The following is a 27,911-nucleotide window of genomic DNA, read 5'->3' as shown; positions in this document are numbered from 1 at the left end:
CTTTTGATTCTTTGGAATGGGAATTCATGTTAAGCGTTCTAAAACATTTCGGTTTTAATGAATCATTTATATCATGGGTGGAAACTTTATATAAGGGAATACAAACATGTGTAATAAATAATGGATGGGTATCTGAGATTTTTGAAAACTCTAGAGGAATCCGTCAAGGATGCCCTTTATCTGCTTTACTTTTTGTTTTGTCAGTAGAAATTATGGCTTTGAGATTACGACAAAACCCCGACATCAAAGGTATTCGAATTACTATTGATAAAAAAACACATAGCATAAAAATATCTCAATTGGCAGATGATACAACTCTTTTTTGTAGTTCAAAAACCGACATATCAAATGCTATGAATATAATAGAAACGTTTGGTTCTTTCTCAGGTCTGAGATTAAATCGTAGTAAAACAGAAGGAATATGGATAGGGGCGCTTAAACATAGTAAAGATAAAATTGAGGGAATACGCTGGACGGACAAACCAGTTAAAGCCTTAGGGATTTATTTTGGTCACAACATAAACGAATGTGAAAAGTTAAATTGGGAACCTAAAATTGATAAAATGAAATCCTTACTGAAAGCATGGAAAAAAAGAAAATTAACAACAATTGGAAAAATATTAATTATAAAATCTTTGATCTTACCTAAATTTACATTTTTGGCTACTTCGTGTATTGTTCCAAACAAATACATAAAAGAGATTGAAAGCTGTTGTTTTAAATATATTTGGGAAGGTAAAAATGACAAAGTAAAAAGAAATACACTTATTGGCGATTATCAAAAAGGGGGGTTAAAAATGGTTGATTTTGATAGCTATTTTACATCACTGAAAGCTTCATGGGTTTCCAAATTCAATTCAACCACTATGCCGAACTGGAAGATTATTCCTACCAAATATTTCAACAATCTGGGAAAAAATTATCTTGTCTTTAACATGAATTTAGATAACATTAAATCACTAAAAGAATTTGAAAATATACCAGACTTTTATTTGCAAGTAATTTCAAGCTGGGTGAAAACAGGGGGAGGTTTTATAAAATTTAAAGATCATTTTTCAAATATAAGAAAACAGATTATTTGGGGAAATAGATACGTTAAACATTGTAACAAAAGTTTGTTCTTTCAAAACTGGGTAGCAAGTGGTTTGATTTACATCAACGACATACTTGATCGTGAGGGAAAGTTATCAGAGGGTTTTATTTTAGAAAAATTAAGCAATAAGTCTAATTGGATTGCAGAGTTTACAATATTAAAATCTTCCATCCCAAAGGAATGGCAGCAAATTCTAATTAAAGAAAACTCTTTAAAGAGTAAAATTAGTATTAATAAGGATAATTTGAGATGGGGAAATAAACAAATACAAGCACAAGATATCTTTAATAAAATGTTATATAATAGTCTAGTAGATCAAAAGTATACACAGCCGATTGGTATCAATATTTGGACAAAAAATTTAAAGCTAGATAGCAAGCCAAATATGTCATTCGTAAACGATTTTATATTTAAATTTTTAAGAGAGAATAAGATGAAAATGTTTAGATGGAAACTGCTAAATTATATTATTCCAACAAAGCAATTACTATTTAAATGGAAAATTTCTACTAATAGTAAATGTAATTTTTGTCAAACAGAAGAGGAAGATTACTTTCATTTCTTTATAACATGTTCTTTTTTAAAAGACTTTTGGGATAAAGTGGAACATCTTCTTGCAAAACTCAATTTTAAAAATAAGATATCAGTTAAACAATTAGTATTTGGATACAAAATATCAGATAAAGGTTATTATGGTTTTAACTATTTTTTGACAGTTTTAGGTTTTTGCATTTTCAAGTCATACTATGTTTCAGAGCAAAAATTGAAATATATAGATGTGTATGAATTGTTTATAAAGGAATTAAGAAGGGTTATGAAGGAAAGCAAAATAATTTCTCAAAATGTATTTTTCATAAATTTGAAGAAATTGATTTAATAGAATAAGTTGAAAATATTGTAATAGTTTATGTAATATTGTTTATTATATTCTGAGTATGTTCCTGGCAGCTCAGAAGTTTTTTCACAGGAATACTCCACTGGCACTTGGACAGTGAAGTATAATTGTAACAAGATATCTTTAGAATAAAGACTATATTTGTTGTTAAAAAAAAGATATTATCAAAATGAGAATGAAAAGCATTAGGTGTGGTAAATTTGGGGAGGGTACTGTAAAGACGAGAGAATTTCTTTCATACTTTGCTAATATCAAGCTGAAATCATTTTGTTTAAAAAAAAAAAAAAAAGAAACGGAGCTTTTTTAAATCTACAGGCTGTGCAAAATAATCATTTATAAAGACTTCTCTTGCAAAAAAACAAATTAGGTCAGCTTACCTTCAATTTAAAAAAAAACGTCTTATTTATCTCCCCTTATTTACGTAAAACATCTATTTGTAGTAACACAGTCCTTACATTAGGTAAGCCACATTTTAAAGTTTTGATAAAAAGTCTTTCACATGAATTGAATCCCACTTTTAAGTTTGAATTTTGCTCTTCACAATCATACGTTGACTCAAACGTCAAAAATGTATTTAAAGATCAGTCATGATAATATTAAAAAAAAAAAAACACATATCTTTTTAAAAGTTTGGATGAAAAGTCTCCCACAGAAATATAGAAAACCGCAATTTAAAAGTTAGTTTTGCAATCCATATGGCGGGATACATCTAAATTAACTTAATAGTTTGACCTATAAAGGCAACAGTAGTATACCGCTTTTTAAAAGTCATATATATCGATTTAGAGTAGCAAATCCGCTAAAACCGAGGGAAACACATCCACTATAAGAGGAAAACCTCGAAACAACCAAAACACTGAATTGCAACAAAACTAACGACAATGCAACATACATAGTAACTATAAGATAACAGCAGTTACTGCAAACAGTTCAATAACAAAAACGATCCAACTTATGTTTTGTTGTTTTGGCAATACACATATATTACCATTTTAATGTTACATTCATTGTCTGTTTCATTAAGTCATATTTTGAACTTGAAACAGCTAACATGTATAAGAACTCTTAACATGCTTAACATGTTTAATCATGTAATTAGTTCAAAGTCGTTGGATCTATATATATATTTCTTGAAGTTTTTTGCCCTTCCTGGATCGGAAATATTATTTTCATATTTGATACTTACTGTCGACTTTTATAGACAGTATTGGACTTATGTATGTCTCTGGGTTTTATGTCGGAGGAGTGCTGTTTCATTCATTTTAACCCCACGCACTGTCCTTTTATTCATGATCTTTTTGTAGTTTTTTTGTTTAACGTTCATAATTACATAGCTGTGTGCAGTATTTTTCAAAAATATGTTGAAACAAAATACTTAAATTTGATTTAAATCTTTACCTAAAAAAACGTTTATTATTTTTTGATGTTGCTATTTTTTCTAGCAAAACGGAGAACAATTGAAAAATCTGCATTTTATTTTTATTATAAATATATAAATGTATGTCTACACCGAAAGAAAACAGCGATAACTAACTTCACAAAGATGTTGTTTTGGTATACTTTAGAATATTACTTGTGTATATTTAAAAAAAATAATAAATGGAATATTGTATAATGTTGCAATCGAAAGCTCTCATTCCCACAGTGCCATACATATTGAACGGAACACAGAAGGAAGCTACGTTCATTTCTTTTTTTTTCGTAGAATCCCAATGATGGGTTCCCGTCCAGCTCTTCTTACTTTTGTAACCTTACTCCAGTGAGGTAACGGACTGAACATTTGTAAATTAATATTTCCTACGATTAAGAAATCAAGAAAGAAGAGTTTCCTTCCGTTGTTTGATTTTGAGATTGACTTAACTTTCCTTTTTGTCGGATTGTATTGGAAAAATGGATTGTGTAAAATATCCAGAGCTTTTAAATTTCATTTGCATCAATCCAGAGCACAGTCGTTTGATCGGACTAGTACAAAACGAGCATACTGTCCACTGTGGTAAATGTAGGCACTTTCAAAGAAAAGAAGTGGAAGTTCTGTGTTTTCTTTCCTGTTTGACATAGCTGCTGGCAGATTACACTCAAAAGAAGCTTTTATGAACTCTAAATCGTTCCTTAAAAAATCTTCACGCTTATATCTTAGATTGAGGGGAATCTTTTTGTTACATTTGAAGCTATCTATAATATTATACTGTCCTTTTTTCACTTTTTTTATTGTGTTCGGTTGGACTTTAAGCATGTCAACTCGTTCTGGATTAAGGTTTAAATTTTGCAATATTTTTTCCGATTCTTTTATTGATAATTCTGTTTTAGCTACAACAGTTGCTTTCTCTGGGACACAAATATCACCACCACGTTTATCTAAAATCAAAGAATAAAAAGATGTCGAGTTAAATAGGTCAGGATAATGTTTTCAAAAGTCGACCTTTTATTTGATAAACAAAACTGACTTCATGTCTAATAATTATCAACTAAATATCCATTTGTTAATTCTTATTGTGGTTTTATAGGAATGGATTTTTTTATCGTTTTTATTATCTTTTTTTCAATTTGAATTCTCTAAAAGAAGCATTGATTGTCAAATTAATGTTCAGAAATTTGATTTATAATATTCAATATGTACAGTGTATTAAAACGTATATCCAAATCCAGATTATAAAAAAAGTCTTAAATAAACAATGCACAAGGCATGGGTCATAATATGTATCATCGTTTTGTGTATATTCATGCCCAGACGCCATCTAATAAACTATGAAGTTACAACCTTTGTATAATTAGTTATCAAAGGTACCAGGATAATAATTTATATACGCCAGACCCGCGCTTCGGCGACATAAGACTTATCATTGACGCTCAGATCAAAAAAGTTATAAAGCCAAACAAGCACAAAGTTGAAGAGCATTGATGACCCCAAAATTCAAAAAAAATGTGCCAAATACGACTAAGGTAATCTATTCTTGGGATAAGAAAATCCTTAGTTTTTCGAAAACTCAAAGTTTTGCTACAGAAAATTTATAAAAATGACCATATAATTGATAAGCATGTCAACACCGAAGTGCTGACTACTGTCTTTGATAACCTGTCAGTGTTTTGCTTTTTGAATAATTATTTTGTGCAATCTTTACTTATATTTATCGGATATCCATTGCTTTCCTAAATGTTGTCATGTCTGTAAAAAAAACAACGTTTGCATGATCACATGTTACCGTCTTTTGTTTACCTTCCTCGCTATTTTCTGCATTATGATACCCATTTTGTTCAAACTTCAACATCAGTATTTCGTCATGGTTTGGGCGCAATTCGCATTCTTTTTTTGTCTCCAAAGCAATGTCTTCATTTGTTGTATGTTCTATCTGCCCCTTTGATCCTTCGATAATATCTTCTTTACACAACGGAAGGCTTTCGGTATGACTGTTATCTACTCCTAGACTGCCGTCAGTTTCTTCAACTATACGATTATGACAGGAAAAGAAACTAATTAGAAATGTTAAACAAAAAAGAAATTTTAACTGCATTAATTTGAGGAAAATAACTGATAATGAGAATAAACCTTTTAAACTATTTTTCTTACAATTCAGTCATATAAATTTATGAGTTAAACTTATTCTATGTTCCTATTTCAGCAGAACAAACCGAAATTAGAAGTCAAAGTATGACAAAGATATAACACAATTATAAAAAACGGGGCCCAATAAACAAAAATAACAATCCAAAATGCAACACCGAGTAGTCATAAACCTGCATATTAATAAACACGAACCTTACTTATACTTTAAAATTAAAGATAATTGGTACATGTATGATTGCCTATATGACAACTATCTATTAAAGTTGTAGAAGTCATCGGCCTTCAACAATGAGAAAAATCATACCGTATAGTAAGCTTATAAGCAGACCTCAACATGCAAAGTATTTATTTACTTATAAAATACGTTCAACAAAATAAAATCTCATCTTGATGAAATGTGAATCATTTACAATATAAATTTAAATGTATATACAATATACATGGTTAACATAAAAGGTAAGCGGTTCATATTTCAGCTAAAAAAAAGTAATGTTGTCATATAAGGTAAAATCAATTTGAATACATAAAAACGTGTGAATGGATTTATAATCGTTGTCGATATCTTTTGTAACAATTTTGAGAATTTATTTCAAGAACTAATAGAGATTGATTGTCTCTTTTTTTAATGTTTTTAGTTTGCCCTTATTGCATAATGGACATGCACTATTCAACTCTTAATATATTGATAAATTTGATAATGATTATTATTATCTTACATTTCAATTTACCTATAACATGTATAATACCTGTTAGCTCTTCTGCAATACATGTGTCTTGCTTATTGTTTAATGTTTCATGTAATCCGTGAAGTTCGTTAATTTGTTTAGCTTTAACGTGCAAACCATGTGCTAAATTCAAATGGTGTTCACCGCGGATAGAGGGTGTGTCATTGTTTTTATTCACATCTTTCTCAAAAGGTTCATCATCATATTCATTAATATTATCATCATCATCTTCGTCTTCGTCTTCGTCGTTGCTGTCGTCAGAATATTGATGTGCATCTTTTACGCATCCATTTGATTTCTGTGCGCACATATGTAACATAAATTTATCAGCTGGAATGATTAATCTTTTAGTTCCATAAGGTGAATATTTTGGTAACTGTTTTGGTTGCATTTCAAACCATACTCCTTTTATACGTTTGTTGCCTGCAAGTGGTGCTCTAAGTGGCATCTCTGTGCTATTTCCAAGTAATTTGCCACTGTCACAGATTTTTCTCTTTGTTGATAAATGAGTACAATGCGAAAAGTAGTGCATATTTTCTTTAGTCATGTACTCAGTCTTCTCGAGTAGTTTTAAATAATATTCATCCAACTTTTCTTTCGAAATATTCGCCATTTTTTTTGTATTTATATCAATTATAGTCATTACGTCATGTTTTATTTAAAATGATAATAGATGCCAAATAACATATTATATGATACATTTTACAAAATGTATAACGTTATTTTGTCCGTCTAATACCGAAACCGAAAGTTGTTTTATGTCACGGACCATAATCATTTGTCAATTATGTAACTAGATAGATATATAGATACTTTTTATCCTATAGAAAAATATATATTTTTAACTATTTGTGTATTTGTAATAAGTGTATTTGAAAGATATGAGTAAATAAATATATAAAAAAAACACACTGTTTATCAACGCTTACATTTTTCAATTTTACATTATTTAATAAAATCTTTTTGATATAAATAGAATTGTATGCAGTTGAACCGTCAGTAAAGTAATTCGAACAAAACGATAAATTTATAATTTCATTTATTTTCAAATGTCATTCTATTCTCATAATCCTTACGTTGATCGGATTGCAACATATCATTTTGATATCATCACAGTATTTTTGATATATTAAAAGTAAGTGAAATGCAAATTGATCAATTAACAAAATATTAACTAGAACTAAAAAAAAATTTGGGATGGGAAAATAAACTTAAGATATTCAGCATAATTCGGATTCATGCAAACATGCAGTAGGTAGCACATTTTTCTCTTTGTAAACCTGCCAAAAACAAATCAAAAGATCGATATTACTTGTTGTCTATCCCCCCCCCCCCCCAAACAAAAATTAATACATGTTGTAACACTTTTAACAATTTTTCTTTTGAAGCATCAGATTCAAAACTTGATTACCCCTTCCCTGTGTACACTTTTTCCAGATGTTAAGGAAGATATTGGTGATGGTGACCATTTAAATAAGACTAACTTGTGACTAATCTATTTTGTTGTTGAAATTTTTCAAATAAATTATGTTTGAAATAAAAGGTACAAAATGGCAATTCATAACAAATATAAGTTTGAAAGATGCATTTATGGCAAGAAAAACGGAATATAATCAGCTTCCTCCTGAACACAACGGACAAGCTTCAATTTAAAATAATGAACACGACAATAAAAAAGAAAGTGATATCATGCTTGTCATGTAAATAATCGAAGCTCATCGTTTTATCAATTTTGATTTGCAGCCTTCAAATGATAAAATTATTTCATAAGTTCATGCACAAGTGCAACTTGTCGTGCTAATTATAACGTTCATTTATTTTAATCATAAAAGATTTGGTATCATAGATGGTCGGTGAATATCCCTTGACCAACCTCACGAAATTAAGTATGTCTTGAATCATCTGTTCACTTGGATACTTTTAACTTTAAATGCATGATCTTAACTCCTTCAGGTAAACAGGTAAAGCTAATATTGAATATGTATGTCCTTTTTTTTTTTATCTTCGCCTGTTTTGTTCTTATACATCCTGGGCTTTCTTGTTCATGGTTGTATGCCTTTCTAATTTAGAGACGAGCCTTAGAAGCGTTATATTGGTACACTAAAAGTTAATTTGAAATTGTTTTTATAGCACCGGATATATTCCTCTACTGAATGTGGTGTTATTCCCCCGCAGGTTTCATCAATCTAGAAATCATTATCTCGGTACTGATTGTTTAACAACATACACTTTTTTAACTGTCTGTTAAAAATCAAACAAGTCATATGTTCCCTAATGATTTATTGCTCGTCGCGTGTTTCTGTTCTTAGATATTTTTTTCATTTTTTGGGGGTTTTTTTAGGGTTACTCGTGAAGGTAATCTCGTAGGACGTTTTAAATGTTTAAACATTGCTTAAAATGAAACATAGGGTAAATTTGTATTACTTAATTTTATCTATTATTCTTATATGACGTGCTTCTTTCGCTTTGTGAATAAACCCATGCTCTATATCTAATAGCATTTGTTTGCACATGCGTATATTGACTACTATAGAATAATGAATTTTATCAAATTGTCATGCATTTAATATATATTTCATTATTTAAAAAAAATACCAAACTGTTAAATGTTGCACATCTTGTTACTAATTCATTTCGTATGACTTCGATGTGTTGCAAAGGAAAATTGACATATTTGACCTATATACGACAGCCGTTCATGTTGGCTGTCCAGTCAAACTCCTCCCTCTGAAAAATCACATTGCCAGTCGTTTGCGTTTTTACAAACAAAAAGGGGAGGTTCATGGAAGAGCTTACGCAAACACTGTACACTTCTATACATCGGACATAGATATTAACTTTATTTTCTTTATCAGAATCCAAATAATTAATGCAAGCAATACTTTATTGTAGTTTTAACATAGGTAGGCATTATCTTCGTGTTATTTAAACAGACTATCGGCATTCCAATGGGAACGAATTGTGCCCCTCTTCCTGTCGACTTGTTTCGTTATTATTATGAGGCTGATTTCATACAGGAACTTCTTAGGAAGAAAGATGAGAAGTTAGCAATATCCTTTAACTTTTTTTCCCGCTATATAGATGATGTTCTCTCACTAAACAATTCAAAATTTGGTGACTATGTCGAATGCATATATCCCATTGAACTAGAGATAAAGGATAGGACAGATACAATTAAGTCGGCATCATATTTTGACTTACATCTAGAAATAGACAATGAGGGTCGATTGAAAACAAAACTTTACGACAAAAGAGATGATTTCAGCTGTCCGTTAATGTCAAAACTATCAGATGACTTCTTGAAAAATTTATTTTCCGCGGATGTTGACTTTATCGATTATTTTTGTCAGATGTGCCTATTATATTAAAAACCATAATGATAAAATTTATAAGGACAAATAATCAGACAGATAAGATATACACACAAATTTCACATGGCAGAAATCATCAGACGACTCCGTATTGGATCCGGAGTCATTGACCTTTTAAGACAAAGTTTACCATTTCCTCTTTTAACTTTAATATTTTACAAAACATGTTCACTTTTTAAACAACAAGCCAAATAAAACCAAACTTAGCCACAATCATCATTATGGTATAAAATTTCTAAAATGTGTACGGTGACCACGCCAACAAAGCCGGAATTACAAAATATTACTTTTTTAAATTTTGTATTCATGTTATGTCGATTTTTTTGTTGTAGTTAAATAGAATTTTCAAAAAGGTAAATATTAGGCAGGATGATATCTTCAAATATTCTAACATGACTAAAATTGTCATGATAGTGTTATTCACCTTTAAGAATGACTTTTACTAAAACAAATTGACCTTGTTTAGGGAATGAAGATAAAGGGTACCGACACAGGTTCTTTGGGTTCTTTAGTTACAACTTTAACTGTTTAGCTGATCAAAACCATTGCAAACATGTACCGTTGATAATATGCATTTCATGATGTCGGATATGACGAAACATGAATATGGTTTCTGTCTATGGAGAAATAACATAAAAAATGTGGTGCACACAGATCAACCCGCATATTTCGAATATGCAGAAAAATATCAAAGTCATTCCATATAGTTTAATTCCTAATTCCATTTTTATCCGAAGTAAATCATGAAAAAACGTTGATGACTCAATGAATAAATTATGTCTATTAGTTGATCAACAAAACAACGTAAGCCATTCAGAAGACGGGTTACATCCAGAATTAAAATAGTATACTATAAAAATGAGAAGTTGGGTGCATGTATGAAGAATAATAAGCCAACCATTACTTTCGTTAAAAACAAGCGAGGACGTTACAAGTCATTCAAATAATTTGTCTTCGGAATATTTAAAATGAACTAATATCGAACGCATTCGGTGATAAACGTTTAGCTAGAAATATACAAAAAATCGTACATGCAATAACAATGCTACGTCATCTTTGAATGTATGTTTTAATGTAAGACGCGTAAATTTGTAATACAAAAACAATTATGTGTTTACTTTAGTTTTCTTTTGATAAAGCGTTATCATATTCATGATTTGTCATGGGTTATCTTTTCGGATTTTTCAACAAGATAAATTTAAGTTTGAATTCTGAATATTTATGTTATGTGTAGACTGGCTCGGCTGTCAATGATCATCGAGTAACGTTGTTTAACATGTTTTCGCAAGCATATTTCTATTATATACTTTTCCTGTCATGTGTACGTGTTGTAGACGGGAATTGTGATCGCGATACTGGTCCGAGTGGAGTAACTGAATGTTTTCTAGATTCTTCGTATTATAAAGAGTATCAGTGGGGAACATGTATTACAAATGTATATATGCAAGAAAAGTCGGGAGGAAAATATCATTGCAGAGATAGCACTAGAACATATTGTTATTATCAATGCATGTTAGAACTTCATGACGTGGAGTCCGGACCAGTATATGATGATTGCAAATGTGAAAATGGCCAGGAATATACAGAGTCTAATTTAACCTTACCCTCGCGATGTTACAGTCCTTCAGGAGCAGACTGCTCTTGGTATCGAGACTGTTTAGAGAGAAAGTTTAAATGCAGCGAAACAGAAGACGACTATGCAATGGCGTTTGCAACAAAATTTTGTGATTTGTATTCACAAAATTATCAAGATTTTTCACAGGACGGACAACAGTGGATAGATGCCGTCAGAAAATGTCTTCAGGTTTCCTGAGTGCAAACTCTCCGTCCTTACTTACCTTTCACATGTGAGGATGTGAAGCGAATAGCGTTTGATTCTCATACACCATGTTATGTTAAACCAATTCCAGAGTCTCCTTCAATTTCCGTTTGCAATTTAGATAAAAACAATTACAGATGATCACATAGCCTTCAACAATGAACCAACCCATGTCGTATCGTATGCTATAACAGACTCATGTACGACACACAATGACACAATTTATTCATATTATAACAAAAATAGACGACACCAGCCTACGAAAACTGCTATATAACGGGTGTCATGAAAAAATTACAACGCCGTGGTTATAAACAACGAAGAAATCCACAAAACGTAAAATAGAAATCTATATCTTTTTGCAATTAAAATGAGACACCTTGTTATATTTCATGTGATATTTGAATGAGTCGCATGTTTAAATACAAGGTGTTGTTGAAATGATTATTTTATCTTATCTTTTAATAGCCCGTAACAGGTTCAGTGATCATAAATGATTTGTTACATATATTAAGCATGCGAGGTATTATCTTTTACCCTTGACTTTATTAAAGGAGACACAGTGAAACTCGAGTAGACGACAACGTATACTTAACAAAAGAGATAACCGATTTGTTTGATAACGAGAACAGAAGAATAAACAAATTGTTATAAAGGTTGACTTTTGTCGTAAACATGTTGATAACTGAAAGAAAAATTAAGGTTAAACTCGTGGATTTTTAAAATCCAAAAAAAAAGTCGCTGCAGTTTTATTTTGAAGATTTTTCAAAAAAAAGATTAGCATGTAATAAATTTAATAAAACTAATCTCAAACCGAAAATTCAATATAATTCATGTACGGTTACCTAGATACATATTTTTTTTCGCGTTCAATGAAAGAATTCAGACTTTGGATTGCTAAAAACTTTGAAACCGTGATTCATATCAATATCAACCCTCTTAACTTGTACAGTCATTACCAATGTTTGCATTACCCATAAAATTAACTGCATTTACTACTTATTGCTAAATCAAAATGGTTGATGATACGGGCAATACTTAGAAACAAACTAATTATCCCCAGTCAGGAGCCAGTAGTAATGGTTTATGATACGGGCAATACTTAGAAACAAACTAATTATCCCCAGTCAGGAGCCAGTAGTTCGGTGGTGTGTTTATGATACGGGCAATACTTAGAAACAAACTAATTATCCCCAGTCAGGAGCCAGTAGTTCGGTGGTGTGTTTATGATACGGGCAATACTTAGAAACAAACTAATTATCCCCAGTCAGGAGCCAGTAGTTCGATGGTGTGTTTATGATACGGGCAATACTTAGAAACAAACTAATTATCCCCAGTCAGGAGCCAGTAGTAATGGTTTATGATACGGGCAATACTTAGAAACAAACTAATTATCCCCAGTCAGGAGCCAGTAGTAATGGTTTATGATACGGGCAATACTTAGAAACAAACTAATTATCCCCAGTCAGGAGCCAGTAGTAATGGTTTATGATACGGGCAATACTTAGAAACAAACTAATTATCCCCAGTCAGGAGCCAGTAGTAATGGTTTATGATACGGGCAATACTTAGAAACAAACTAATTATCCCCAGTCAGGAGCCAGTAGTAATGGTTTATGATACGGGCAATACTTAGAAACAAACTAATTATCCCCAGTCAGGAGCCAGTAGTAATGGTTTATGATACGGGCAATACTTAGAAACAAACTAATTATCCCCAGTCAGGAGCCAGTAGTAATGGTTTATGATACGGGCAATACTTAGAAACAAACTAATTATCCCGAGTCAGGAGTCAGTAGTAATGGTTTATGATACGGGCAATACTTAGAAACAAACTTATTATCCCGAGTCAGGAGCCAGTAGTTCGGTGGTGTGTTTGTTCTATGCGTTTTTCTTTTTTATTATTGTTTGGTTTTTAATCGTGTTTAATTTTGTTTACACTTTGACCTGAATTATCATGGATATTTTGCTATTCTTCAGATGTGCTATTTATAAAATTTTGAAATATATTAAACAACGAAACACTAACGTTTATTCACCTCTAGTAATAGATTGCCGTAGACATTTTTAAATCAGATTTATTTTGTTTGTAATGCTCTTTAACTTCGTATTCGATATACTCATTCCAATCATACACATTTTTTACATGAAAATACATATCAAAGGACGTCTGACTCAAAGCATCAAGCGCTGATATATTAGTATGAAAAAGACTGTAAACAAAATAACAAACGAATAGAATTATTGATACTTCTATATTCAAGGATATACATACGATGTTTTAAAACAGTTGACAGTCATCATGATCATTTACCAAGCAAAAGAGTTTTTTTTTCCACGAGGAAATACTTGATTATTAGAAATAAATTTGCATATGTCATCGCAACGAAATGTTATAGTCGTGTACAATACTTGTAGTGTTGTAGTAATAAATCGAATTAAACTAAAACAAATTCTACAAAGTTAAAGTGGTTTCCTTAAATGTAAGTGGTTTTATATGGCGGCTAAATTTTCGTGGGGTTTTTAATTTCGTGGATATATTCTTTTCACGAAATAAATGAAATTCAATCCTCCACGAAAATTTTATTTTTACAGTATGGGTTTCCCTCTGTTTTGGTTTTGTGACTCGCATTTGTTTTAAGTTTAATTCGATTTATGACTATTGAAAAGCGTTATATTTCTCTTGCCTATATATATCACCACACTACTTGGCCTTTTTTATTATGTAGAGTATCATTCACTTTTATAGCGTTTATATATTTAAAGTTATTAGGAACGCACCTGTATATTTATAGAATGCAGGCTTTATTATAAGAGATATGCTCTGTACATGAAACTGTCCTGAAAAACAAATGAAAAAGAATAACTGAAGTCGACGCTTTATTATGGTCATGGTCACCAACACGAATTGGTTGACCAACACGATGTATCTTATCAATTCGGCAAGGGTACTATAATTAATAAAAGTATGTGCCAGACTCGCGTTTTGTCCACAACAGACCAACTAGCGGCTCTTGAATCGAAAGGGCAAACAAGGCAACAAAACAAAAGATGTTGAAGAGCATTGACGACCCAATTCTGAATATATTTGTCTTAATTTACCACCACCATATTGGAATAAGATACCAGACTTTAAATTTACCGATGGTTCTTTTTCCGATTTGACATATTAAATAAGTGTTGATTGGCATGAATGATATGCATGAACAGCCTTAAACGCCTTTTCTGTAGACGTAAAAAGTTTCCTTTCAAAATTTATTTGTTTTACCTGAATTTATATCTATGGATTTATGATATTTAAACTTTGGTGAAATAAAGTAAGCTTGACATAGAATATAATTGATGCTTGAAATTACAAACACATTGATTTTCTCCTTTTATTTCTATATTAATTATTATCTGTAGTTTATACTGTTTTTTTCAGAAGTTAAAGGAGATGGATCCATGTTTTTTCCAAATTTGATGATTATGGTTGTTAGTATTGGGATCTTCTTTTCATTACGAGGAAGTTAATCACAATGGACTCTACCGTGAATAATAACAGCATACAAAAAACTCACGAAGTTGCAAAAAGCGCACAATTACTCTCAAGATATTGATATAATATATGGAAAAGTGATATAAAATGTAAATAATACTTTATAAATTTCGTGCGTATAACAGTGTATAACAGTGTATTTTTTTTCTAGAATACATTCTAAGGGCATTTTGATACAAAAAACTATATATGTAGCTGCCACGAGTATATATAATTATTATGTAACTTGCATCAAATGGTAAAATATGACTTACTTTTTTGCATTATACTTTATTTTATTTTTAAATTTTAATAATTTCAAATCCTTAAGAAAACATAACCTAAAGAAAACAGATAGGTTACGATATTCTTTATCCTGTCACATTTATACTTGCAAATATCTACGCAGCAAGGCATTTCTTAAGTAGGATCGATATCACCCCTGTTTTTTTAACTGCTTAATTAAAATAAATGTTTCCAACCACAAATCAATCTTTAATTTTTATTTCAATTTCTACGATATTTATCATTATCGGTAGTTTGGTCTTGACTTTTGAAACTTTTGTTACTTTTATTGATAAAATTTGAAACATTGTAGATCCAGTTCGTCAAAGGTAGTTTGCTGGTGTTCAGTCTGGTCAATCACATATGTAGAGGCATATCAATGTAAACAAAGGAAATCATATGAACCCCAAAAGGAGCGAGGAATGGTGTGTCGATAATGTAAGAGTTTCCTGTTGTGCATGTATTAACTATCATGTAAATCCACACTGTTAATGATGAATTGTCAATTGAACGCAGTAATTTTTTCAAAAAATAAGACGGAAGATACCAAAGAAATATCAAAAATAATTGATGACAAACTGACGCCACCATGTCAACTTACGACCAAACGTCAAACAACAGTATTAACAAAAACAATTACATGAAAATGAAATTTTATGACAGAACAACAGGCATCCGGGAACAAATATTCTAAGTCCTGAGGGGTAAGCATGTCATGATCTATACATCGTGTTGTTCATGTAAACACACACTCGGTGATAAGTCTAATTATGTGATCCCACATTCGAATAAAAGAAAACGATAATTGGACTATGTTGGTCGACGTATGTGAAGCAGATATTACATAACAATCAACAATCCCATGCAGTCGTCTGCACATTTTTCGAAAGATGCCTTTAACTTCACCATTTAAAATCCTTGTTTAAGTACAGTACAACATTGAAAGTAATATCCATTCATCAAGGTAATCATGATAGGAAATGAAGTTGCTGGAAAATCGTATCAACTAGGATTTATAAACTTCCATATCCAGGGGCTCCATGGATGGTTCTACATCAACATAAAAATGTATAACTTTGAAACCGATATTGTCTTTTTTTGTGGTTAAATTTTATTTTTGACCGACTCTTATTGTTTGATTCCAGATGAAAGTCAATATATGAAGCAGACTTAAGTGTATATATTTTATCTTTTATTTTGATCTAAATGGGATATATGCAGTCAACATAGTCAACAAATGTTGAGGTGTCTTTTTTGGAAAGTATAACATTATTTAGCGGAACGTGAAGTTAGCGAATGAGTTTTGCTTCTTTCCATTATTTTTTATACTTTTGTATTAGGTCCGCCTCATCAGAATAAATAGTCTGATTGCTTATAAACAAAACCAAAACGAAACAGAAGTTACAAACGATATATCAAATGTCTAACCTAATGATACGACCCAACGAATTCTTCGTACTTTTAGTAAAATATCAATACTACAATTTTATAAAACAGCGTTAGCGTAAATCCAATGTTTAACCATGTTTAAGATACACAGTTATATCTAGATGACTTTTGTCAATAAGCCTGTGTGATAATATGTTCTTTCCTTTTTAAAATTTAATCAACACCCACAGTGCAGGCCAAAGTTTGCTGATATAGTAGAATGGTATTGTATTAATAAGATATACCTTCACCAATAGATAGCAAAGCGAGAAAAAAATCAGTATGCACATGTACATAAAAACCAAAATTTCTTCCAAGGTCAACCTTTCGTGAGTTTTGTTTCCCGAATTAGCACACACTCTAATACTTATACATGTACATAGTGAGTAAAATGTAATCTCATTAACGAACATTGATATATTTTTTTTATAAATGATTATACGAAAAGGAATAAATCATAGGATGGATTGATGAAAAAGGGGACATACGATAATAAACAGAAACCAGGTTAATCAGCTATGTAATACAGATAATTCATTTTTGACTTGATAAATATTTACAACATTATTCCATATATCTATAGAATTATCTCCCCTGGCTTACAAACATTAAATCATGTGACCATTTACCTTCCTTTTCCACAGAAATGTTTTATTTATAAGACTAAATTAGGTATGTAATTTGATCGTTTTATCTCTGTTTTATACACAGACACACAAACACACATACTTTAACTGTGTAGTAGGTTTTTTTTTTATACTTTTTTATTTTATTTTGATCAACTTTCGTTTCAGTTGTTTAGGAGATATGTTAGAACACGCTGAATGCCTTAATAATTATGCCTATTTCAACTATGTTTTTATTGTGTGCTTCGATTTTTGTGGAGTTTTGTCTTTATTGTTTCCGTGTAATGCGTTGATGGGGACATAGAAATATTGGGCGTCCTTAAATACCGTCCTTCCGTCCACACGTCCCTCCGTCCGGTCTTGTTTAATAGCACGCTCTTGCTAATATCTACAGTTCTTGCCATTTTTTTTTTTTTATAAAACTTATAACATAGGTTTACATCAACAATGTATTCGACTATATAGTTCGATAAGCAGTTCTGATCATGTATTTATAAAAGAGATAGAATGTATATAAGCCATTTAGAATCATTAAATTAATTGGAACATCGCATTGTCAGCGCAATCATATGTACAATTTGTGACAGAATTTCATAAAACTTATACAATAGGTTGTATTATTAAAATCTAATACGAGTGTGAAAAGCAATGCCAATCAATATTTTTTAATAGACGTGTTACGTAATGTATATACTCGACGCTGAGGTTGACAAATTATACTTTAAATGCCAGTATCGAATCAAAGCAAACAAGTTATTTAAAGATTCTAATTACCTGTGTACCAATTGAATCATTGTGTTAAACTGCATAGTAATGATGTCCGCTTATATTTTCTTCAATAAGAAACGTCTTTTTAAAAAAAACTTTATCACAGATAATATCCTGTTGAATATTCCTTAAGGAACAAATATGATACCATAATTCTTCCGTGAAGAATACAAATGATATACCCCGCTTAACTTTTGAAAAAAAGGAGAAAAGGGGGGCTATATATTTTTTTATTAACCTAGGAACATTGTATCCAATTTCACTTTATATGGAATACAATTCCTTGGATTGTTTCTTTTGTTGACTAGTATATACTACTCTGTTTGATACCTACTAAGAAAAAGATTGATTTTTTATGTTATTTTCATGTAAAATGTGACTAGTTTGACCCAACAACATCTTATATATATTCCTGCAAAGTTTCGAAATATTCTGCTTTGTAGTTTCTGAGGTACAAATAAACTCATCATAAATACCAGGACTAAATTTAGTGTATACACCAGACGCGCGTTTCGTCTACAAAAGACTCATCAGTGACGCTCGAATCCAAAAAAGTTTAAAAGGCCAAATAAAGTACGAAGTTGAAGAGCATTGAGGACCAAAATTCCTGAAAGTTTTGCCAAATACAGCTAAGGTAATCTATGCCCGAGGTAGAAAAGCCTTAGTTTTTCAAAAAATTCAAAAATTTGTAAACAGTAAATTTATAAATATAACCATATCAATGACAATTCATGTCGGCACAAAAAGTGTTGACTACTGGGCTTGTGATACAAGTTATGTCCCATGGGAAAAAAATATAACGGAAAATTGCACTACATTTGCTTTGAATCATTCAACTATTTGAGATTATTATAGAAAAGTTTTTACAAGGACAATAACCGAAAAAAAAAGTTTTTTTGTAATTGTCCTTGTACCTTGTACCGTTCAACGCGGAGGACATGTTATATATGTCATTTCCTGAACATTAGCCTGTAAAAATAATGATATTGAATTTAAATGAAACTTGAACTTTATACTAATATTAAAGGCCTTAAAGATAAAATTAAATTATAACCTATAAAGTATGCGAGACATTTCAGCATATATTAGAGTATTCATGTAAGTACATGCAATCTATTTTAGGATTATGGCCACCAATTGGGGTATTTGTGGTATTTGTGAAAACCTTCAGATTACTAAACCTTCAGTAGTATGGTGTTCCGAATGTGACGAAGCACTATGTGGAGATTGTAAGAAACATCACGCAGTTTCCAAGGCATCAAAAAACCATGAAATCGTTTCTATCGCCAAATACAAAAACTTACCCACCGAAGTCCTGCAAATCTCTCAGACCTGCAAACTTCATAATGAGAAATACGAGCTGTTTTGTGCAAAACACGATTGTCCTTGCTGTAAGAAATGTGTGAAATCTCACAACGATTGTAAAGGTTTAACTGACATAAATGAACTCATAAATAACGTAAAAACTTCAAACGCATTTAATGAAATCGAACAAACCCTGCAGGAAGTCATCGAGAATATTACACGACTATGCACAAACAGGAATGAAAATCTAAAATCTATAGAAAACAAGAAAAGAGAAATTGAAGCAGCAATAAAACAAACCAGGATAAACGTTAATCATCACCTTGATAAACTTCAGGATGACTTGATTAAAGAACTAATGACAGTTGAACAAAGAGAAAAAAGCAAAATAGAAAAATTGTTAACTTCTCTAAATAAGAAGGAAAAAGAGATCGCTGAAGTACAAGAAAATTTTGCCAGTATTAAACATCATGCGTCAGAACTTCAAACATTTTTAACAATGAAAGATATCGAAAAAGATATTATAGGCGAAGAAAAATTTATCAAATCGATTGCCACAAGTGACTCCACAAATCAAGTCAATATTTCATGTCAGATAAACAAGTCTTTGCAACAAATCACAGATAGCGTGCAGAAGTTTGGGGAAATATATGTTTGTTCTGATCCATGTGATTTTTCGATTCACAAACGGAAGGACAAACAAGCCCAGATTATGGTCACTATTCCAACCAGAGATATCGACAACCTGACTCTGATATTACAGAAACGTATCAATACAAAGTTGTCAGATGTTTCTGGTTGTTTATTGCTTCCTGGTGATCGGATGGTATTCTCCTCTTATACAGACAATAAATTAACAGTACTAAAGTCTGACGGATCAAAAGATTTTGAGATAAAGAACATTGATCCAACGTTTGATGTGGTATTTATTGGTGATGATTCTATTGCTGTAACTTCCGGCAATTCAAATCAGATTAATATTATCGATATTAAGAAGAAATCAACGTCGAAATTAATAAAAGTTGATTCATACACTGGTGGAGTAGTATACAAAGAAGATCATTTGATTTATTGTGCCAGAGAGAAAGGAATACAGATGATCAGTCTGAATGACGAAACAATTACCAATGTTAACAATACCAAACTTTCAGGTTTTTCGTACGTTACAACATTCGGTGACAAATTGTTCTACACAAATTCCAATGGCAGCGTAACCTGCTGTGATTACCATGGTCACATACTGTGGACGTTCTGTGATAAAAGTGTTGTGCGCTCTCTACGTGGTGTCTCTGTGGACGATGATGGTAACGTGTATGTAGTGGGATTTTATACTAGCAATGTGGTTGTTATCTCTGTTGATGGACAACACTACAGACAACTCCTATCAAGTGAAGATGGACTGTGTGTCCCATGGGCTCTGCATTATGACACGTCTACCAATGAATTGTTAGTTTCAAATACATCCAATGAAGCCTTTCTGTATGATGTTAAATGATAAGAAATGAAGGTTGACTTTTTCAAACTTATTCAACATTTTCTTGATCTCGATTACAAATATTATTTCAATTGAATTATATAGTTTTTTTTTGTGATCTAATTAAGATCTGAATTATTTTATAGCGTTATTAACTGACAATTTCTGTATTGGCCCTGTTATAGATTTGAGGTGAGCTGTATTGGACCCGAGACTCAACGAGATGTTATCGAGATTATACAGAAAATTTAAACTGCTAAGGATTCATTATTATTCGTGGGGTACAAGTTTTGGTGGATTTCGTTGGTATAGATATACCACAAATTACAATTATGAGGCAGCAATTCATCTGCAAAATAGATTTAAGGACAATTCCATATGAATAATAGAAATGTCTGTCATACGTTTTCGAGACAGCAACTCATCGAAAAAAGTATATTATGACAGATCCGTATAAATAAAAGGAGATATCAGAGAACATCCCGACTTAATATCAAAGACAGTTTAATTTGAAGATGTCTGTTAAAAAGTTCAGTATAAATCAGCAAGGAAATGCGTTACACGTAAACGAGACAACAACATAATGACAAAATTAACATAACAACTTTCAATTTAAGTAAAGAAGATGTTGCTATTACGTACATGAGGCAGTTAGGCAATGTCACAATAATTAGAATAATCAATTTGCTTCAAATACGTTATATGATTATCAATAAGGATATTCGGTCATGATTATCAATACGGAGCTTTTGTCATGATTATCAATAAGGAGATCCGGACATGATAGTCAATAAAGAGATCCGGACATGATAGTCAATAAGGAGATCCGGACATGATAGTCAATAAGTAGATTCGGGATGATTATCAATAAGGAGATTTGGACATGATTGTCAATAAGGAGATTTGTTCATGATTGTCAATAAGGAGATTCGGTCTCGACCGTCAATAAGGAGATTCGGAATGATAATCAATAATGACATTTAGACATAATTGTCAATAAGGAGATTTGGACATGATTGTCAACAAGGAGATTCGGTCCCGATTGTCAATAAGGAGATTCGGTCCCGACTGTCAATTAGGAGATTCGGAATGATAATCAATAATGACATTTAGACATAATGGTCAATAAGGAGATTTAGACATGCTTGTCAATAAGGAGATTCGGTCCCGACTGTCAATAAGGAGATTCGGGATGATTATCAATAAGGAGATTTGGACATGATTGTCAATAAGGAAATTCGGTCATGTTTGTCAATAGGGAAATTCGGTCCGGATTGGCAATAAGAAGATTCGATCCCGATTCTCAATAAGGAAGATAAAGAAAATGTTGGTTTTACGTATATGAATATGTTAGACAGTGTGAAAATAAGAAAAAAAATCAATACGCATTAAATAAGTTGAATGATTATCAATAAGGAGATTCGGACATGATTGTTGATAACACAGGGATAAGGAAATTTGGTCATGATTATTAATAAGGAAATTTGGACATGATTGTGAATAATGAGGTCGGTCATGATTGTCAACTACGAAATTCTGTCATGATTTACAATAAAGAGATTCGGACATAATTGTCAATAAGAAAATTCGGTCATGGTTATCAATAAGGAGATGTGGACATTTTTGTCAATAAGGAGATTATGTCATGATTGTCAATAAGGAGATTGGGCCCCGATTGTCAATAAGCAGATTCGGGATGATTATCAATAAGGACATTTGAACATGATTGTCAATAAGGAGATTTGGACATGATTGTCAATAAGGAGGTCGGCCATGAGTGTCAATAAGGAGATTTGGGATGATTATCAATAAGGAGATTAAGACATGATTGTCAATAAGGAGATTTGGACATGATTGTCACTAAGGAGATTATGTCTTGATTGTCCATAGGGAAATTCGGTCCTGATTGTCTAAAAGGAGATTTGGATAGAATTGTCAATAAGAAGAGTCGGTCATGATTGTCAATAAGGAGATTCAGGATTATTATCAATAAGGAGATTTGAACATGATTGTCAATTAGGAGGTCGGTCATGAATGTTTATTAGGAAATTCGGTCATGATTTTCAATAAAGAGATTCGGTCATGATTTTCAATAAAGAGATTCGGTCATGGTTATCTATAAGGAGATTTACGCAAGATTGTCAATAAGGAGATTAGGTCCTGATTGTCAATATAAAAATTCGGTCCTGATTGTCAATAAGAAGATTCGGAATGATTATCAATAAGGACATTTGGACATGATTGTCAATAAGGAGATTTTGACATGATGGTCAATAAGGAGGTTAGTCATGATTGTTAATAAGTAAATTCGGCCATGGTTTTCAATAAAGAGATTCGGTCATGGTTATCAAATATTGAGATTTGGACATGATTGTCACTAAGGAGATTATGTGATGATTGTCCATAGGGAAATTCGGTCCTTGTTGTATAAAAGGAGATTTTGATAGAATTGTCAATAAGAAGATTGTTAATCGGTCATGATTGTCAATAAGGAGATTCGGGATTATTATCAATAAGGAGATTTGGACATGATTGTCAATAAGGAGGTCGGTCATGAATATTTATTAGGAAATTCGGTCATGATTTTCAATAAAGAGATTCCGTCATGGTTATCTATAAGGAGATTTACGCAAGATTGTCAATAAGGAGATTAGGTCCTGATTGTCAATATGGAAATTCGGTCCTTAGTGTCAAAAAGGAGATTTTGATATGATGGTCAATAAAGAGAGTCGGTCCCGATTTTCAATAAGGAGATTCGGTCCCGATCGTCAATAAGAAAATTCGGAATGATTATCATTAAGGACATTTGGACATGATTGTCAATAATGAGTAAAAAATGAAATCACAAAAATACTGAACTCAGAGGAAAATCAATTTGGAAAGTCCATAATCACATGGCAAAATCAAATAACAAAAATAGACAAGAACTGTCATATTCCTGACTTGGTACAGGTATTTTCAAATGTAGAAAATGGTTAATTGAACCTGGTTTTATAGCTAGCTAAACCTCTCACTTGTATAACAGTCGCATCAAGTTCCATTATGCGGTCCCGATTGTCCATTAGGAGATGCGGATATCATTGTCAATAAGGAAGATAAGGAAGATGATGGTATATCGTATATAAATTAGTTAGACAATGTAAAAATAAGAAAAATAATCATAACGCATTAAATACGTTGTATGATTATCATTCAATAAGGAGATTCGGACATTTTTGTTAATAAGGAAATTCGGTCATGATTATCAAAAAGGAGATTTGGACATGATTGTCAATAAGGAGGTCGGACATGATTGTCAATAAGGAAATTTTGTCATGATTTTCAATAAGGAGATTCGGCCATGATTGTCAATAAGGAAATTCGGTCATGGTTATCAATAAGGAGATTTGGTCATGATTGTCAATAGGACGACGTACTATGAGTTTCAAAGAGAAGAGGTGGTATGATTGTCAATAGGAACATGTGGTATGATTGCCTATTAGAAAATGTTGTATGAAATCGTATATAACTAATTTGAAGTTCTTTGACTACAGTGATTCTGTGTCAGAAACCTATTATGTGTCAAAAATTTAATTACAATTCAATTTCAGAACTGTATCAAGAGTGAATATTGTGTCCATATTGGCCCGTCCATTTCAGGGTTAGACATCTGCGATCGTATCCCGCTTCGCTTATCTATATATTGATATGGTCGCCTGTCATTCTAGATCTCCCTCCCTGGAGAAAAGAGACATGTTGAGGGGTAAATACATGCGAGATGTATAAATAAAAATGTATACAACATTGTGCGACAGGAATAGGGAAATTAAAAATGCAATGGAATCACGTCAGGTTCTGGACAGGTTGAAGATTCCTATCACCAATTATTGAGAGGTCTATAGAGAACCTGTTGCGAGGCTACATTTTTTATCTAGTCATAGCATACCTTCTTTTACAAATATACATGACTAATAATACTTATATTTTCTCAAAAAAGGATACTCGATTACCACAAGTGACTCAACAAACCAAGTCAATATATCATGTCAGATTAACGAGTATTTACAGCAAATAACTGCCAACGTGCAGAAGTTTTGAGAAATTCGTTTGCTTCTTTACAGACAAAAAAGGGAGGTTCATGAGAGAGCCTACACAAACGCTATACTTATCGGACATCAAATTACCTTAAGTGTCCTATTCAGAATCGAGTAGGCATTATATTCGTGTTATTTTAGCCCTCACTACCCCTCGGGCTTAGTGTTTTCTGGTGTGACTGCCCGTCCGTTTGCCCGTTCAAAGTAAAGTTTAATATTCGTTTTAATGTAGTATCGAATTCATAACAGTGTGGCTATGGACATTGATTGGCGCACTTTAATATCCCATTGACTGGGACAGATAAGGTGAACGTTTGTCTATAACGCCCATTGCTCACGACGTCCTTAATATAAACATTTAAACCGTGGGGTCACCAAAGGTTCTCAACGCCTATATAAAATAATTCGAAATACTAATCAGGAATTTGTGTTTTGATTTATATTGATTAATTAAACGTCCTTTACTTGTGTTTTTGTTATGTTTCGACAATCAATTTTAATAATAAGATATCGCAAAGCCATGTTCTTTCAGAAAAAAGAATGACTTACTGAATGCATGTATTGATTGATTATCTTTTTCGGATTTAACAATTGCGATTGTCGAGTTATGTAATCTTTTAACTTTATCTGGTCTAATTTGATTTTAGAACGAATGCATAATCCACTTTCAAAAGTTGTGCAAATACGAAACATAAAGACAAAATATACTTCTGCCCTGTCTTTTTCGTACTTGAAAGTTATTGGATAGTAAGAAAGCTATTTGGATTAAACCTTGTGAAATTTGCATGCATTAACGTTATTGTATTGGCAAAATGTATCATTTGGTGTATATAGGAAACTTAAACTGTTCTGCTATACTGCTACTATACTTGTGAAAAACACTTGGCAACAGAAACGCATTCATCTTATCTATATAAAAAAATCGACCCAATTTACATAGAAATGGACGTCTTCGTGCATTTGTGATCGCAAATAAAATATGTTCCGGACCTTATGAGTATTTGGACCATACGTGTATGGTTGGACCATATTAGTATACCCTTATGGTCATGATATATGCGTATGGTCCAAATACTCATATGGTCCGGAACACATACATGATATTCTGTGCGTTGTCGGTCGTCTATTATTTTTTTTCTTTTGTTGATGGATTTGACGTCTTTCTATGAGTGATTATTTGTTCATGACTTAAAACTTACTTGCAAATAATTTAAAAACATGACTTGATTTATAAAAATGTCCAAACAAACCATGATTTTTTTTAAACATACATCACATCCATTGCAAAAGTCTAAATTCGCAAGGTCTTTAATTTCAACTAAGTGAGTTGACTAAATTAATGTTGCGGACCATTTTCCAATTTCCATGCGGTATCCCTATTTTTTTTCTCGCTCATCTATTATGTTTGTTTTTTTTTCATCCCAAGACCTCTTGGAGCTTTCATTCTATAAAGTGTGTATTTTGCTAATGGTCGAAGGCCATACGGGGACCTATAACTTGAAAACGCCTGTTAGTCCCTGGAAAGAATGTGTCTGATTGCCTATCACACTTCATATTCTTATTTTAACATGCAGTTATATCTATGATAAGAATGAAAATTGAATTGTCATTGAGACAAAAACCCAACCAAAGAGCATAAAAAAGAAAGAAAAAAAAAGCCCAAGGCAACATGTAGATCTTTCGTATCAAGGGAATTGCTATAAATATATTTATTGCAGGTTAATAGTATTAGGCCATACTCAAGTTATAAAATAGATCTTGTCGTCAACTTTTGCAACCAGCTTCTATGTTTCTATAATGCACTGTTCATCTTTTTGGGGCTTCGACTTTTCCATTGGACAGACAATTTTGTTTTCGACTGTTTTAAAAAGATGCATTTCTTTTTACAAAATCATACAAGTAAGGAGTCTCTGGCCTTTGGTAGTGTTGTATGTTAATTAATGTTTGTTTATTTATTTGTTTAGGAAATAAGTATGACGTACATTTTCACTGAACTAGGACACTTTTTATAATAGTTTTTCGATATCGCTCGGGCAAAAATAATCACGAATATAATGCCTACCCATGTTAAAACTACAATAAAGTATAGTTTGCATCAATTATTTCTTGAACCTACCATTTTTTTTGTCTGTGTTGGATTTGTGTGGCATTGAAAAAAACGGGTATAAACTACACAGTGCAGCTTCCAACAAGAATACAATTCAAATTCAATTCAAATATTTATTGTCATATAAACTCTGAACAATAAGTTTGTGACAAATAATATAAACATACACAAAATACATTTAACAAACAAAACCATGAAAACAAAAAAAGCAAAAAAGCAAAACAATCTATCTATATGATATATAAATATATTTTATAAATAAATCAAGAGTCCCCTGTCCTCAGTTCTAATGCCTGTTTAAAATAGGACCCTAAGCTTTCTACTTCTTTTGAGGTTGATGGACAAAGAAGATATTTATTTTTTTCATTTTCTTGCCAGGACATAAAATCTGGCATATGTTTAATTACATTTCCTATAAAGTTATCTCTTAGTTTAGCAATTTTTTTGCAGTATAAAATAAAATGGGCTTCATCCTCCATTGTATTACAGGATGTGCATAGTCTTTTTTCTCTAGGTATTTTTAAATGTCTTCCTTTTTCTATCATTAAATTATGATCGCTAATTCTCATTTTTGTTATGTTCCTTCTCTTTTCAAAAGATTTACAGTTTAAGTAGTTTTCCATTTCTAAATTTTGCTTTAAACTTTTATATAAATACAATTTACTTTTTTTATCTATTTTTTCAAATTTTTGTTAAAATATATTTGTGTAGAAATTTAAGAATTGATGTTTTAAGGTTTTTTTAACAACTTTGAGTATTTTTTTCTTTTTTTTTCCCCTTAAGGATGGATGCGTCCATATTTACCTCTTTCAAAATATTTTTAACATATGTAAACCAGGTATAGCAACCTGAATTATCTAAAC

The 27,911-nt window shown here is 31.6% G+C and overlaps 1 protein-coding gene and 1 long non-coding RNA gene across 3 annotated transcripts in view; one reads left to right on the top strand and one right to left on the bottom strand.

Moving 5' to 3' along the window:
* Positions 1-3,445: 3,445 nt before the first annotated feature.
* On the bottom strand, positions 3,446-6,915 carry LOC143049111 (uncharacterized). Of its 2 annotated transcripts, none has more exons than XM_076222877.1 (3): positions 6,279-6,915; positions 5,203-5,430; positions 3,446-4,343 (listed from the first exon to the last, which is right to left on the bottom strand). In XM_076222877.1, the coding sequence occupies exons 1-3, from the start codon at positions 6,886-6,888 to the stop codon at positions 3,922-3,924; spliced, it is 1,260 nt and encodes a 419-aa protein (XP_076078992.1). In that variant the 5' UTR covers positions 6,889-6,915; the 3' UTR covers positions 3,446-3,921. The 2 variants fall into 2 exon arrangements, with proteins under 2 accessions (XP_076078992.1, XP_076078993.1); XM_076222878.1 differs by having other exon boundaries at positions 6,297-6,913.
* Positions 6,916-21,007: 14,092 nt separating this feature from the next.
* Positions 21,008-27,911, top strand: part of LOC143047462 (uncharacterized) — a 233,588-nt gene continuing 226,684 nt past the window's right edge. Inside the window, exon 1 of the long non-coding RNA XR_012969563.1 lies at positions 21,008-22,891. This is a non-coding gene — a long non-coding RNA (uncharacterized LOC143047462). The remainder of the gene's footprint in view (positions 22,892-27,911) is intronic.

The sequence above is a fragment of the Mytilus galloprovincialis genome, chromosome 10, assembly GCF_965363235.1.
Source record: "Mytilus galloprovincialis chromosome 10, xbMytGall1.hap1.1, whole genome shotgun sequence".
NCBI classification, from domain to species: domain Eukaryota; kingdom Metazoa; phylum Mollusca; class Bivalvia; order Mytilida; family Mytilidae; genus Mytilus; species Mytilus galloprovincialis.
Note: the sequence above shows the minus strand (reverse complement) of the source record. Positions and strands in the feature narration are given on the sequence as shown.

Excerpts from the sequence above, each read along its gene's own strand:
- LOC143049111 (XM_076222877.1), bottom strand. The coding sequence starts at position 6,888 with ATGGCGAATATTTCGAAAGAAAAGTTGGATGAATATTATTTAAAACTA. Across the intron at positions 5,431-6,278 it reads AGGTATTATACATGTTATAG|TTGAAGAAACTGACGGCAGT; the intron begins GTAAATTGAAAT and ends ATAATCGTATAG. Across the intron at positions 4,344-5,202 it reads TGCAGAAAATAGCGAGGAAG|ATAAACGTGGTGGTGATATT; the intron begins GTAAACAAAAGA and ends CTTTGATTTTAG.